We start from the raw sequence: 14,835 nt of genomic DNA on the forward strand, positions 1-14,835 counted from the left end.
TTATTTCATAGATGACCAGGGCATCCTGACCCTGCTATGTTGGGGGACATGGTGACTCTTCCTCTAATCCCATACTGAAAGGCTCTACGATCACAGTGTGCCAGCAGCAACCCCCTGAGCCTGCTCCTTTCATCTTTAATGATGTTTTGGATTAGATGTGGGTCTGGGAGAGTCCGTACCCCTGGGAAATAAAGTGTCATGTGCATGGGGCTTGGTCTTCCTTCCAGAGTTCAGGGACAGGCTGTGCACGTCACACCTGTGGAGCCCATGACCCTTGAACCGCTCTTCCACTGGTGAGTTTTAAGAGCACAACCTCGAGAATCTCAGACAGTTGCCTCCCGGTGGCTCTCAGCTCCCCACTTGCCTGCTGTGACCTAGAATCCGGGCATGTTGCTAGCCGCTCGGAGCCTTGGTTTTCTGATACACAATTCACAGTGAGTGTTTAGTACCCAGTAGCTGTCATCCTTTTGCTCGTCTTAATAGTTCCTGGGGTTCCAGCATCACTTCATAGGATCTTATCTTGGGGGACACAAATCAATCATGACTAAGGTGTTTTTTTTTCCTGTGTCTTCCTCCCAACGTTCACAGCTTTGCCAAAGTCATGCACGAGACGGTGAAGGACTTGGCTCCGAAATGTGACGTGTCCTTCCTGGAGTCAGAGGACGGCAGCGGGAAGGGGGCGGCTCTCATCACTGCTGTGGCCTGCCGCATCCGCGAGGCTGGCCAGCGATAGAGTCCCTGGAATTGGAAGGGACTTCCTCTGGCTCCCCCTCTTCCCTGCTTTAAATTATAAGATGTCATCCCCTGTGTCAGAGATGGGCCCCTGGGCTTTTCCTTGGCAGAGAGGAGCCTGTGGGACTGGGTGTGGTCTCTGCGGATACTCACTGTTGAGTTCAGTGCCCGAGCCTTGGCCCTCCTGAGATAAATATGTTTTGAAGTAAGGACTTGTTCATGCTTGTCACAACTATTCCTACTGGTTCTTTTTAAAACTCAAGACAAATTTTAACCTTTAGTAATCCCCCTGGCTAAATACCAAGTCCCTGAATAATCCTACAGGATGGGGACACTAATGAAAAGATAAATGGTGGCTTCACCATGGACCCTGAACATGATATTTCTAGGTGAAGAGCACTCCCCAGCACGGAGGCCGATACTGTTTCTCCCCTAAGATCTGGAGGGATCTCCACTAACTCCAGCCTGATTCTCCCACAGGCAGAAGGGGCAGGGGTGGGAGGAGAGGCAGCAATGGGGGGAAATCCGTGGATAGCCACGTGGCAGCCTCTCTTTAACCTGCTTTACAGCCTGGTGGGTTCCAGCGGATGCTTGTCCTGGAATTAAAGCATCCTGAATCCGAGAAAGAAACACCAAGGCCCCGAGTGGGTTCCTGAGTCCTCCGTGAGCAGTGGACCTTTGGGGCAGAGGAGACTTTTTGGTCTGTTTTTAAAATTTTTCCTCCAGAAGTGGAAACAACTCTATTTTCATTTTAATTTATGTTTGAAATTTATTTAGTTCATGAAGTACATCTGTTCCTTTATCTTGACACTGTATGTAATGATTGGTTGTATGTAATGTATTTATATGTCAATGTGTTATGTAAATAAATACCCAGGGTCTTTTCAGACTTGGCCTTTGTACTAGATGAGTCTACGTAGTTACAGGATGGAAGATGAAGATACTGACAGGTTACTAGAAATACCTCATTCGCCTGCGGGGAGAGAAGGGAAGCCTCTTCAGGGTGAGTGAATGGCTAAGTAGCTCCTTCCCGGCTCCTCTTTAGCCTGCAGACTGGAAAACGTGGAAGGAGGGCACAGTGAGTGAAGCTGGGTCTTTGGCTCAGAAGCCACAGCAACTGGCTGCTCTGTCTAGACCTTCCTGGGGCAATATTACACGGGCTCTTAACCAAAGCAAACAGGAATCCTTTCAGACAGACGCATTGCTTGGGAATCGTCGTTCTTAGGGCAGTCAGTAGTATCTTTAAGCTCTCTAAGGAGATAAAGGAAGCCACCAAGAGCATTTCTTAAAAAAATTCTGTCTCACTGTTAATAGCAAACCAAAACCAAACAATGAAACAATCAAACGAAGGAAACCTCAGGGACAACACTTTTAAAGGCGGATTTGTGCCCTCCTAGCAAAATTGGTCTGTTTTGTAAATGTTTTTCCAAGAAGTGTTGTCCGAGGGCTTCTCTAGGCTGAGCTGTTTTTATATACACAGTATTTATTTCAAACTGTGAGTGGGGGTGGTAGGAGCGGGATGGCATAAAATCTTCCATGCTCTACGTTCCAGGAGTGCGGCTCCTTCTGAATCCGAACGCCACTTCCTCCCTAAAATGTGCACGCCCACACACGGCAACTACACGGTAAGGAGGGAATGGCCCTAGAACACTCTGGAGTGGGAATCAAAGATCACAGCAAGGAAGGAAAGAGGGACTCTATAGCACCCGGCTTTGCACATTTGTCCCCCTTGTACTGAGAGAACAGCGCCTAGATGTGCGTATCACTAAAGAATGCCCAAGAAGTAGAGATGAATTTTAACTTTTAAACTTGAAAATTAGGCACTGTCTGTGAAATTGCACCTTTTTTTTTTTAAGTAGAGCTGTGTGTGTGTGTGGCTATTCAAGGTGTGTTGTTGGTTTCCAAAAACGAAAATGCATTTTGAATGTCTGTGTTCCCACAGTTAGGTGACAGTTCCTTGCTGATGCTGCTTTGCCTGATGTAAATACAGTGAATCTCAAATCTTCGAGCACTCAGTCTAGTAAAGATGTTGTCATGTATAATAAAGAGCTAGTTGAATTAACTATGTGATGTTAACTATTAATAAATTTTAACATTTTCCAAAATATCCAATGTGTGCTTCATGAGGATTTTTAAGAGTGCCGTCATCTTTGGGGCATACTAGTACTTCCTGGCTGGTCCGAAGAATGAATGAGTATCTCGATTTTGACTGTATGGGCTTGCTGGACAGGCATGTGGCCAAGACTTGGTCTTGACCCCAGAGAGTTCTCTTCTCAGAAACTCAGTTCCAATGGAACTGGAGGATAGATGACCTTTCCTAGGCCATTTTTGAGCCCCTAGCTTTCAAGCATCAGTGAAGAAGAGCTGCTGTCGAGGGAGTTTGGCTGAGCCGTTAGCAGAGGCCTCAGGGGCTCTGGCTGGTGTCTGGAGGCATGTGACTCACATTCAGCATGGAAAGCCCTTACCTACGTGAACATCTAAAAAGCATGTACCTCTGTCCTCTCCTTACCTTTCCCCTCTCTCCAATAAACCAAATACAAACCCGGGAATCCCTTCCTCACTAGATCCTACTGACCCCCGTGGACACAGCCCTGTTTGACAAGGAGATTATGGAAGTGTCTCCTACACTTCTGGGAGTACAAGCTGGTACAACCATTTGGGGGGGAGAGGGACAGGCAACATGCATCAAAAGCACGTTTTGTGTAGTTTTCTAGACATTTGTGCAGAGGAAACGCTCATAGTTGAGCCCAAGATTCACCTTTGAGGGTATTAACTGTTCCATGATTTATAATAAAAAAAGGAGCACCATCCAATGGGTCTGCCCGTCCTGTATCGGAGTCCAGTCAGGAAGACAATCCATGCCAGTTATTTCAGATTTTAGTACAGGGGCTTGGTTATACGGGTGGTGAAAGCTGAGAAGCCAGAGTGTGGAGAAGCAACCCAGAGATTAGCAATGTCAAACAGAAACAAAAACCAGCCTTTCCATCCCACTGGCTGAACCAGAGTCCAAAAGCCGGGGAGGGGTGCAGGAGCTGGAACCGCACAGAAGGGAGGAAGGGTGGCTAGAAGTAACCCTCCCATCTAGTTCTCTGCAGTGTCTCCTCCGCAGAACCTGGCAGGGAACCAGCTGGGGAGGGAGACTGAACAGAGCAGAGGAGGGTGGGGCCTGGACCTGAGCAATGAGTAACTTGCACGGACCCTGTAAACCCATGAGAGTGTTCTAGAAGAACATTTAACATCTTAGGAAGTGTTGACAGCACACTGCTTCATGCTGAAAGAATCTTACACAACATATCTATCATCCTGTTTTTGTTAAGAAATTAAATACGACATACGAGGATTACCGTGTTTCCCTGAATGTCCCCTTCGCCTCGCTGGACAGGGGGCACAAATGAGGCCTCCACCTGTGGGAACAGCCGCAGCACCCCCTCAGCTGACCCCCCCACCCCTCTGGGATTCTGGCACCGCCGCTGGGAAACCCTCAGCAGCCCCCACCGCTGCTCACCGGTTCCCCTCCCGAGGCCTCTCTGCCCAGCTCCCCGGACGCCGCCTCTGGAGTGGGAGGCGTCCCTCACCACTAGGAAAACCGTTTCCTTCAAACAGTTGGACAGTCTGCACCCAAGTTACTTGCAGCCGGAAAATAGCTTTTCCACCTTCTGTCAAGTCCATTGCGCATTCTCCCCCTTGTTACTTTGTTTTCTTTAGGCCCCAGGTGCAAGAGGCTGAAGTACTCATACTCCTCAGTTCAGCGTATTTATTTTCTGATCTTTGCAAGGCTCTTTCTTGCTTTTTTATCTTCTTCTTCCCCTTTATGCTCATTTCTCCTTCCCATTCTCCACTCACGGTCAGCGATCATGTTATTGTGTTGATGTGACGTACAACTTATCTGTGTCTGAAGCATATATTGTTTGGTCAGCATGCTTTTTAATTTACAAATGTTATTGGCTAAAAGTCTTTTTTTTTTTTTTTTCCTATTAAGCAGGGTGCTTTTAAAGACCCATAGATGCCGCTGCGCGTACGTCTAATCCATACTGCACAACCCGCCCTGTGCGCATGCACCGTGCTCCCAGCCGGCTCCCAGTGATGCACGGACTTTATGGCTCCGCTGCTCTGGCCGTGAGGACATCACTGCGGCGAGCGTCTTTGCACATGTCCCCTTAATCATCTTTGGATGATCTCTCAGGGCTCGCGCGCAGAAGCAGGATAGCGGGATCACAGACTGCGCATTTGCTTAATCTGACCCCCTATTGCCAGGTTCTTCTGAAAGGATGCCCAAAAGCCCCAACGGCGAGTCTCTGGCACCCCTTGGAATTATCCAGCTTCCTAATTTTTAGTCCTGTGCGAACTTAAAGTGGGATTGTATGGTTGTTCCAATTTACATTTCTCTACAAGAAGTGTGAACATCTCTGTATATGTTTCTTAGGCTTTTAAGGTCTTCAGTTCACTGCCTGTCCATATTCTTTGCTAACCAGGGTTCTTCTTCCTTGCTGATTTACCAGAGTCCCTGTTTGATGTTGAGATTGGTCTGTTGTTGCCTTAGGTAGGACTGTCTTCTCCCAGCCTGTCATTTGTGCCCACAGCATCCTTTGTTGACTAGGAGTCCTTTCTTTTGGTGTAAGCAAACCCACCCATACAGCTTGTACTTCTGACCTTTCTCATCCTCAGCCTGCTAGCATTGCTTTGTTACTGCTATGTAGAGTTTTACTTTTTACTTAAGAGGGTTCATGTAAAACCCTGTGGGTGTGCAACTGCCGTGTAATAGGTAGGGTCCAGTTTTGTTTGGGTTTGGTTTTTCACGTCCTTGAGTGGGTTAGTCTGCCCTTCCCCTCTGATTTGTGGTAGCGTTTCTGAAGTGTGTTAAGCTTGCAAGGGTCCATCTCTGCTCCTTTCTGCCCCGTTGATCTCTTTTGTTTGTCCTTGAGCCAGTAACTGACTTTCTAACACCACGACTTCCTAGGGTCCCTTAATATTTAGGAAAGCAAGTCTCTCCTCTTTTCTTTTTCAGACTCGACTGTACTAGTCGTGCTCCATTATTCCTTCATGCAAATTTTAGAATAAGTTTACCAAATCTCTGAAGAAAAATCAGCTTGAAGTTTGATTAAAGTAACAACGAACGTAGCGATTTTCAGAGTAAAACTGACATTTTGCGTGTTCATAAGAGCACAGAACATCTTTGTATTTAGAACCTCTCTGTGTATTCATGTAATCTTTTCTGCCTTTTCTCAGAGTTTCAAAGTTTTCTCTATTGAGGTTTTGTGAATTCTTTTGTTAAATTAATCCCCAGTTTATACTTGCTGTGCATGGTTCTTGATTTGTAATATTTTCTGGTTGGTTATCCCAGAATGTCTCAGCCTCGGCACGACTGACATTTGGGGCGGGATGATCCTTCATCGTGAGGGCCGTCCTATGCATGGTAGGATGTTAGCAGCATCCCTGGCTTATGCCCGTAAGACGCCAGTAACATGCCCTTCCCTAGTTGTGACAGAATGTCGTCAGACATTGCCAAATGTCCTCTGGGGGTGGGCTTGTCACATAAATACTGATCTAGTAGTTTATCCGCAATTTTGCATGGGACATTTTTTTTCTTTTAAAGATTTTATTTATTTATTTGACAGAAAGAGAGGCAGCAAGAGAGGGAACACAAGCAGGGGGAGTGGGAGAGGAAGAAGCAGGCTTCCTGCCGAGCAGGGAGCCTGATGCGGGGCTTGATCCCAGAACGCTGGGATCATGACCTGAGCCTAAGGCAGACGCTAATGACTGAGCCAGCCAGGCGCCCCTGCATGGGACATGTTTGACCACATAATTACTTATTGCTTATCTGAAATTCAGATTTAACGGATGGTCTTTTAAATTTTATTTGTTAAATTTATCAACCCTACCTGGGAGGTATAATCATCACTCCTAGTTGAGAACCACTGGTGTAAAGACACATTGGAAATTTGTGTAATTGATCTTGTTTCTGATACCCTTACTCAATTTTATTATTAATGATGACAGGCTTTATTCTGTTGGTTTTTCTATGTAGATGATCATATATTTTATAAATAATTGAAGTTTTATCTTTCCCTTTAATTTGCTCTACCTTTCTTTTCCTTTTCTTACCACATGGGTTAGGATCTCCAGCATTGCATAGTAGCAGTCATAGTACCTATTTTTCTCGTTCCCAATCTTAAAAGGAATGTGCCTAAATTTTCTCAATTAAGAAAAGTGTTTGCTGTAGGTTTTGGGTACCAATTTAAGGAACTTTTTTCCTATTCCTACTTTGCCAAGATTTTTAATTATAAAACCTTAAATAGATGTTGTACTACGTTAAATGCTTTTTCTGGATCTGTTGAGAAAGATACATGGTTTTTCTCCTTTGGTCTTTACTGTGACGAATAATATCAATGCTTTGCTGGCAAATCTTTTATTGCTGGGATAGAGTATCTTTTTTTATCATTGTTGGATTAGTTGAGTTATCTTATTTTCTGCATTCTCATTCATAAGTGAAATAGGCCTGTCATTTTTTCCCCTTTGTATTGTCCTGATCTGGTTTTGAATCAAGATTACATTAATTTTACAAAGAAGTCTGGGCAGTTTTCTCTCTTTTTTGATTTACTGAACCAATCTGTGATGAGATAAAGATTATCTGTCTCTGGAAAGTCGGGTGGAACACATCTGGGAAGCTATCTGGGGCTGGCTGGGGCTTTGGGGATTACCAGTTGAATTCCTTTTATGCTTATTGGTCTAGTCAAGTATTCTATATCTTCATATTTCCCAAGAAATTCACCAATAACATCTAGATTGTTACATCGCTTAGGGTACACTTGTCCGTAACACTTTATTTTTTTAAAGAAGATTTTATTTATTTGAGAGAGAGAGAGCACAAGTGGATGGAGGGGCAGAGGGAGAAGCAGACTCCCTGCTGAGCAGGGAGCCCGATAAAGAGCTCCATCCTGGGACCCTGGGATCATGAACTGAGCCAAAGGCAAATGCTTAACTGACTGAGCCACCCAACAAGTGCCCCTGTCTGTAATACTTTAAAACTTTTGTTTTAGAAAATGTCAAGCACGTCCAAAAGTAGACAGGATTACTGGCTCCCTGTTCTTCAATAGTTATCAACTCCTGGCCAACCTGGTTTCACCTGCTGCCCCTGCTCATACCCTCACATTAATGGGAAGCAAACCTCTGACACGGTATCATCACAACCGCAGATGCTCCCATATGAGTCTTCAAAAGACAAAGACTCTCTTTTTTTCAACCTATCCTCAATGCCATCACCTGCTCCCAGAAACTAGTAATTCCTCTACATCAAGAAACCATCAGCGTTTAAATTTCCAGTTGTCTCATAAATAAATATCATTTTAAAAATTTAAAACAGAATCAAAGCAAAGTCTATGCCTTGTGCTTAGTTGACCTATCTTCTCATGTCTCCATAACCTTCTGCTCCCTCCACTCTGTTTTCCTGTCCTCTGAAGAAATCATGTCATTTGTCTAGTTTCCCATGATTGACTCTCTGTTCTCCGTATTCCTGTAAATTGGTGGTGTAATCTCAACTCTTTTTTTTTTTTTTAAGATTTTATTTACTTATTTGAGAGAGAGTGCGCACAAGCAGGGGGAGCAGCAGGCAGAGGCACAGGGAGAAGCAGGGAGCTTGATGTGGGACTGGATCCCAGGACCCTGGGATCATGACCTGAGCTGAAGGCAAGCGCTTAACCAACTGAGCCACCCAGGTGCCCCTGTGTAATCTCAACTCTTGATCAGATGTACATTTGATATTTTTAAAAAAGATTTCATTTATTTATTTAGAGACAGAGCTTGAGTAGGGGAAAAGGACAGAGGGAGAGAGAGAGAAAGGATCTCGAGTAGACTCCATGCCGAGTGCGGAGCCTGACGCGGAGCACGATCTCACAACCCTAAGATCATGACCTGAGCTGAAATCAAGAGTCAGGGGCTTAACGGACTGAGCCCCCTAGGCGCCCTGTGCATTTGATATTTTAGCAAGACTTCTTCAAAGAGCTTATTGCATTATTTACTTTTGTTGTGTCTGTGCTTGGTCCTCCCCTTCATGGTATGTTTGTGTATTTCAATGTATAATTTCTCTTTCTCATCCCTTTTCTTGATCAGTCTTGCCAGAATTTTATTTCATTAATCTTTTTAAAGAATTAGCTTATGAGTTCTGTTAATTTTTGTTCTTTTTTCTTCTCCCCTTCGTTAATGTTTGCCCTTATATGCTTCTTCCTTCCTGGTTTTTGAGCTTGCTTTCTGCTCCTGTTCCAACTTTTTAAGTGGGTTGTGTAGCTTGTCTTTGAAGTTATGTTTCCTTTGATTTACTATGGTAAGTCCCACATATTTTGATACACTGCCTTGGAATTCTAAGTAATCAGGAATTTGGCAAAAGTTTTCTTTTCCCCCCCTTTTAAAATTCAATATTCTCTTACTTAGTTTCCAGTAATATGTCTTTGAAACTCTCACTCTGTTATTCGTTTCTGATTTTTTGGCATGACGGTCTGAGAGTATGGTCTGTTTGAGACTGAATGTTTAGAGTTATTAAGTCATCCTTCATGGCATACTACACGGGCAATGCTGTAAGCCTTCTAGATGTATCTGAAAAGTCTGTCTTGTCTGGTGTTGGGCCCATAGGGACAGAGAGAGAGGGAAAGACAAGCACCGAGGCGGAGTGACTGGACGTACTCTACCGCATTAACAGAACTCATTTCTGGGCGTCTCGACAGTGGAAGCACAGGTGACCTTTATTTTCTTCTTCTTGGACAATAGTTGTTTTTGTTTGTGTTTCCAAATGTTCTTGAAACTGATGTCAAAGGTTTCGCATGTGCCCCTCCCCGGTGGCTCAGGGCACTGGTGTGGACAAAGGGTGACATGTGCCACTGCAGATCACATGGGTGACTCACTCCTCCTCCTCGGCCGCCATCTTGCTCGGCAAGATGAGGGGATTTAAGCTCCCGCTCAGCTTGAACATTTATGTGCTGTTATTTGTAAGCTCCATCTGCTGCTGGCGTTGTTACCTGGCAATCCTGGCACCGCGGTCCAGGCTCAGACGCCAGCGTGGCTGGAAGCCTCACAATCCCGGCCCTCGGGGGAGAGCACGCTCCCACCCACACGCGGGGGATGAGGCCTTCCTTACTGCAGTATCAGCAGGTGATGTGGCCTTTTCCCTCCTTTCGCTTAGTGATGAACGTATTTCTTCCTGCGTCGTGTTCTCGGTTTCCCAGGCTGCAAGCCCATGTCCAGGGAGAGCAGACCTGAAGGGCGCGGTTCTGCTCGCGCAAATACACGGGTATCCCTACCCTTGGCAGCCCCAGGCCTGCAGGCCTGCTGAGGGACAAACGTGTGCTCCCTGTTTTAGTAAATGTTTTCCTTCTTAATCAGCGGTGGGAAATGCCAGAAGGGTCTGCAGCCGTCTGCTGACACTGGGGACTGGGGAGGGGGTGTCAGTAGGCCCTCGAGCTTCTGTTTTTGTTTTACTCAGTCATGCCAGGAATGTCCTCACCTCGGGATTCCAGAATCGCCCCCACGGGACCAGCTCCTCGTTCTTTCGGCAAACGTCTGCACATCTTGAAGCCCCAGGTGCTGCCCCAAGTCCGTTTGCCCCATGCTGCAGAGAGGGACCGTGCGGGGGAGGCGCGCGTGCCTGTGTATTATTCACTTTATATACATTATACATGAAGCGACATGGATTGGCTTCACAACGCTTGGATGCAAGAAATGTCACAGCACTGAAATTAGCTCTAAGCTCTCCCTCACCAAGAGGACGATATGGCCAATATCGGGTATTATCGGGGTACCCGTCCCCTCTCCAGTCCCTGGGGGCAACACAGTTCCAGAGACACCTGAGAAAGGGCCTTCGGTTTTCAGCAGAGGAGGGACCCCTGCTTTCCGAGCTCAGGTGACCTGTCGGAGAAGCCCTGGTGCCTGCCAGCGTGCCAGGGCCCCTGAGCAACTACCCACCTCACTTGGCAGCACACGCTGGCCCAGACCCCGCTGAGGAGATGGCGCCCCTGGAGGCGGCACCGAAATCTCATTTGGCAAATGCCCATCCCGGCGCTGTCAGCAGCTCCGCCTCAGAGGCGCCCTCGTGTGGTCACGCGTGGGAACGACGCCACCCTGCACACCCCGCAGGGCTCGCCCCAGCGTCTGCGTCTTGGTTCTCCTGGTCCCCAAACTCCTCTTTGGGTCTGCGATTCACCTTAAAGACTGGAGGCTGCTCCAGCCTTAGACACTGGATGGGTATTTTTCATTTAGATTCCTCCCAAACGAGCAGATCGTTTTAAAATAGTGCGTGTTTCCTTTGTTTCCTTATGGACAATATTTCAAAGGAGGAGGGAAAGGGAAAGGGAAAGGAAAGGGGAAAAGGAGGGAGAAATTGCTAAGGAGGCTTGAACACTCCAGAGGATGGTCGGGGAGGTAGGAATGAGGGTGGTGAGGTGTTGGGAGACCAGGCAGAGGGCTTTGGTGTGTGCATTCAGGGCACTGCCCATCTCCACTTTGCTCCGCCATTACCACAGTGGCCCTGGGTCCCCATCCTGCGGCTCCTCACCCCGAAGCAGCACGAGGCTGTGACTAGAGAGCTGGTTGTCTTAAAGAGACAGTCAGACTTCCCACGGCGAGTGGTCAACCCGGCACAGTGTAAAAGGAAAGTCAGCTCTTTACTGTAAACCAGCAATTCAATACATCAAAAGTCAGTGAGGCTTCTTGTCAATCAGTACTTGAGATCTCCCACCTGAATGCCTTGGTGGGCGCAGAGAGCAGGCTGGCTGTGGAGAAATGCACTCTGAGAAATTCGCGTGTGCGTGGCCCTGGGCCTCTCGCTGGGTTGCTTCCCAGGGCCTAGCCAGCTTTGTTTGACATGTTGCCAACACCGAGACTTCTGGGTTCTCTTGCTCTCTTGTGTTTATGGAAACGCAGGAGTGCTTATTTTTCTCTGGCTCACACGGTTTCTTTTGTCTTTCTACCACTGTTTCTTCCCGTTTGGAATAAATTTTCTTGCTTACGGCTCAGGGCTGAATCCTGACCTGTCTGGAGGTTGAATGAGGGATACTTTTGTGGAAGACCGTGAAGGGACGTTTTCATCAGAGTCTGGGACAGTTGAGAGCTCTGTGTTCTTTATCACTGGCAACACGTCACCAGGTAGAGTGAGATCAGGGATGACACCATTGTCACCAAAGGCTAAAGGAGAGGTCCCCAGGCCCCTCCCTGCACAAGTCCACTGTCCCTGCGCAGATACCAGCCCAAACAGGCAGAGACAAATTTTCTGTCCATTAGCTCCAGCATCTTCTCCACTCAGGGTCAGTGGGAAAGTGCCCCTCACATGACACCCCAGATTTCGTCCATCACTGGTGCTGCTAGTCGTCTCTCCCTGGAGGCCTTCCCTCTCCTCAAGTCTGTGGTTTCATTCTCTGGTCTAGCCCTTCATTCCCTGCACCTCTCAACCCTTCTCCTAGGCCCCTGGAATCCACAACCAGCAATTACCCTAGAGGCCCAACCTTACCCTCGGATGTTCCCTCCTCTCTCTTGCCTTAATGCACCATTCAACAAATAGTGATTGAGCAGTTATTAGGACCATTGTTTTGATGCTGAGGATACAGCAGTGGACAAAAGAAATCAGCTTCTACCTTACATCTTTGTGAGGGAGTGAGCACCTAACATCTATCATGTCACACGTGGTTAGCGCTATGAAGACGAATATAGCCGGGTTAGGGGAAAGAGAATGGTGGTGTGGGGGCAGTGTGGCTGTTCTATACAGAGGAGAGAAGAAAGCCTTTCAGATAAAGTGGGAGCCATGTCCTCTGTGGGGGAAGGGCTGCCCACCTCAGGAACAGCAATCACCCCAGCACCCAGACTGTGGTGTTGAAATACCATTTCCCAGGTGTGCTGGTCCTAGGTCCGGGGCAGGAAATGCGCTGTGTGATCCTTGAGCGTCTTAAAAGAGCAAGGCCTATCAAAGACAATCAGGGCCCTGTCAGAAGGACGAAGCGCCATGCTAAAGATGGGATAACGTGAGCACCAAGAAAGATAAGACTGCGATGGATGGAAAGATGTTCGAATCCATGAGTTTATGATGATAGTAACTTTGGTCACTTAATTGGTCTCTGTTGGAGAATGGTAAGGAACCAACTTATTATTTTGAAAACTGGTTAATATAGGAAGAAAGGTCAAGCATTTACACTGCCTTTCCATGCAAACTATACCTCGGGGCAACCAGATAGTAGATGAGGGGACATTTGTCTTTACAGAAGTATTTCGGCTAAGGAATAAAGAAGAATTATAGAATTTAAGTTACCAGTTGACAATGCTAATGATATAATGGGCCCAGGCAGTGAACATCAACCAGTTTGAGTGTGATGAAAAGAGAGAGAAACAGACATTAGCTGCCTCCTGATGGAAGGCTACCCCACCGCCTCTAGGATCTAAACACCGATTTGTAGGAAATGCACAGGTGGGACAGTCAGCAAAACCCCAAATGAAGGAAACTCTGTGGGGCAAATGGTCTTGTTTCAACAAATACACTGAAAAGGAAAAAGAGAGGGAGGGAGAACCTAGGGATTGAAAGAGACTTAAAAGGTATGTCAAACAATCGCACTGTGTCCATCTCTTTTGGATTCTGATTTTAAAAAAAACAAGCTGACCAAAACTTAATGGTACCATTGGAAATTGGAACACTGGGTATGAGATGATATGAAGGAACTGTTATTTCCTGTGAGAGCAGTAATGGTATGATCATGTTTAAACACGAGGTCTTATCTTAGAGAGACACGCGCTGAAACACACACAGATGAAATGACACGGTGTGTATCTCTGGGACTGGCTTCAAAACCACGCAGGCTTCAAGGGAAGAGAAGCAAGACTGGCCATGAGTCAGTCGTGTTGAATCTGTGTGATGGGTACATGGGGTCCCTAAGTGAACAGGATGCATAGAGTTTCTACCAACTCAGGCTGGACAGGAACAAGAAAATAAACACTTGTGTGTGATGCCTCTGAGATTTGGGGGTTCTGTGTCACTGCAGCATAACCTAATTTACCTTGACAAATTTAGTTAACAGGATGAAAGGGTTTGTTCTGAGCAACTGGAATATTGGGCTTTTCATTTCTTGAGATGGGAGTGTGGGAGGAAGGGGTTTGGGGGGGCAGGATTCAGAGCTTGTGTTTGGACACACTAAGTTTGAGATTCGTATCAGGCCTCAGGCGTCCAACTGCAGATGTTAAGTCAGCAGCTCGATACACGGGTCTGATTTCCGGGGTTCAGAAGTCAGGCTGGAAGTACACACTTGGGAGTCGTGAGTGGGAGGCCAAGTTAGATCCTTAGGAAGTGGGTGCAGGTAGAGAAGAGTGTAGACAGCTTTAAGGCACCGAGTGAAGACACACAACAGTGTTGAAAGCTGCTGACAGGTCACCAAGATGAGAACTCTCAACTGACTTGAGACTGCGCTGTGGAGTGACCAGTGACCACAGGAGCAACTTGGGTGGCGTTCCAGGAATGAAACTGATTGAAGTCGGTTCAAGAAAGATTAAGAGGAGAGTAAATGCAGTCTGATTAACTCTCTTGAAGAGGATTGAGGTAATAGAATGGTGGCAGTGGGAGAGGTCTGGGGTCAATGGAACTTCTAGAATTAAAAAAATTTTTTAGATGGAAGAAATTATAGTACACCTGAATGTTTTGGGAACACATGCATGTTTCCTTCAGTAGAAAGATAAGAAAATTGGGGCACCTGGGTGGCTGAGTTAAGTGACCAACTCCTGACCTGAGGGTGGTGGGATTGAGCCTGGGATGGGCTCCGCCCTGAGTGCCCTCCCCCCAATGCACGCTCTCTCTCTCTCTCAAAAAAATGCCGAGGTAGTGTGAGAGGGGCCGATGGATGAAGTGGTGTCCATGAGTAGGCACAAGGCTGAGACCCAGCGGAGGCCTGCGCTTGGGGACATGCAGGGCTCATGCTCTCTGCAGGGTGGGCCTGGGCAGAAGGGGTGGGAAGGCAGGAGGCAGAGAAACCGACTCGTGTGGCTTGAGTCAGTGCCTGAACTGACAGCAGAGCGGGGTTGTTCTGGATGAGCCGTGAGGTTTTTTCCAGGTCTCACATTGATAATCTCAGAAGTGAACTTTTCCTAATA

The 14,835-nt window shown here is 46.8% G+C and overlaps 1 protein-coding gene across 1 annotated transcript in view; it reads left to right on the forward strand.

Annotated features, from left to right (window-relative positions):
• Positions 1–2,837, forward strand: part of HK2 (hexokinase 2) — a 61,060-nt gene extending 58,223 nt beyond the window's left edge. Inside the window, exon 18 of the mRNA XM_026482059.4 lies at positions 589–2,837. Coding sequence (XP_026337844.1) covers positions 589–733 — 145 coding nt within the window. The 3' untranslated portion in view covers positions 734–2,837. The remainder of the gene's footprint in view (positions 1–588) is intronic.
• Positions 2,838–14,835: the final 11,998 nt, after the last annotated feature.

This window comes from Ursus arctos, unplaced genomic scaffold (genome assembly GCF_023065955.2).
Source record: "Ursus arctos isolate Adak ecotype North America unplaced genomic scaffold, UrsArc2.0 scaffold_8, whole genome shotgun sequence".
Lineage (NCBI taxonomy): Eukaryota > Metazoa > Chordata > Mammalia > Carnivora > Ursidae > Ursus > Ursus arctos.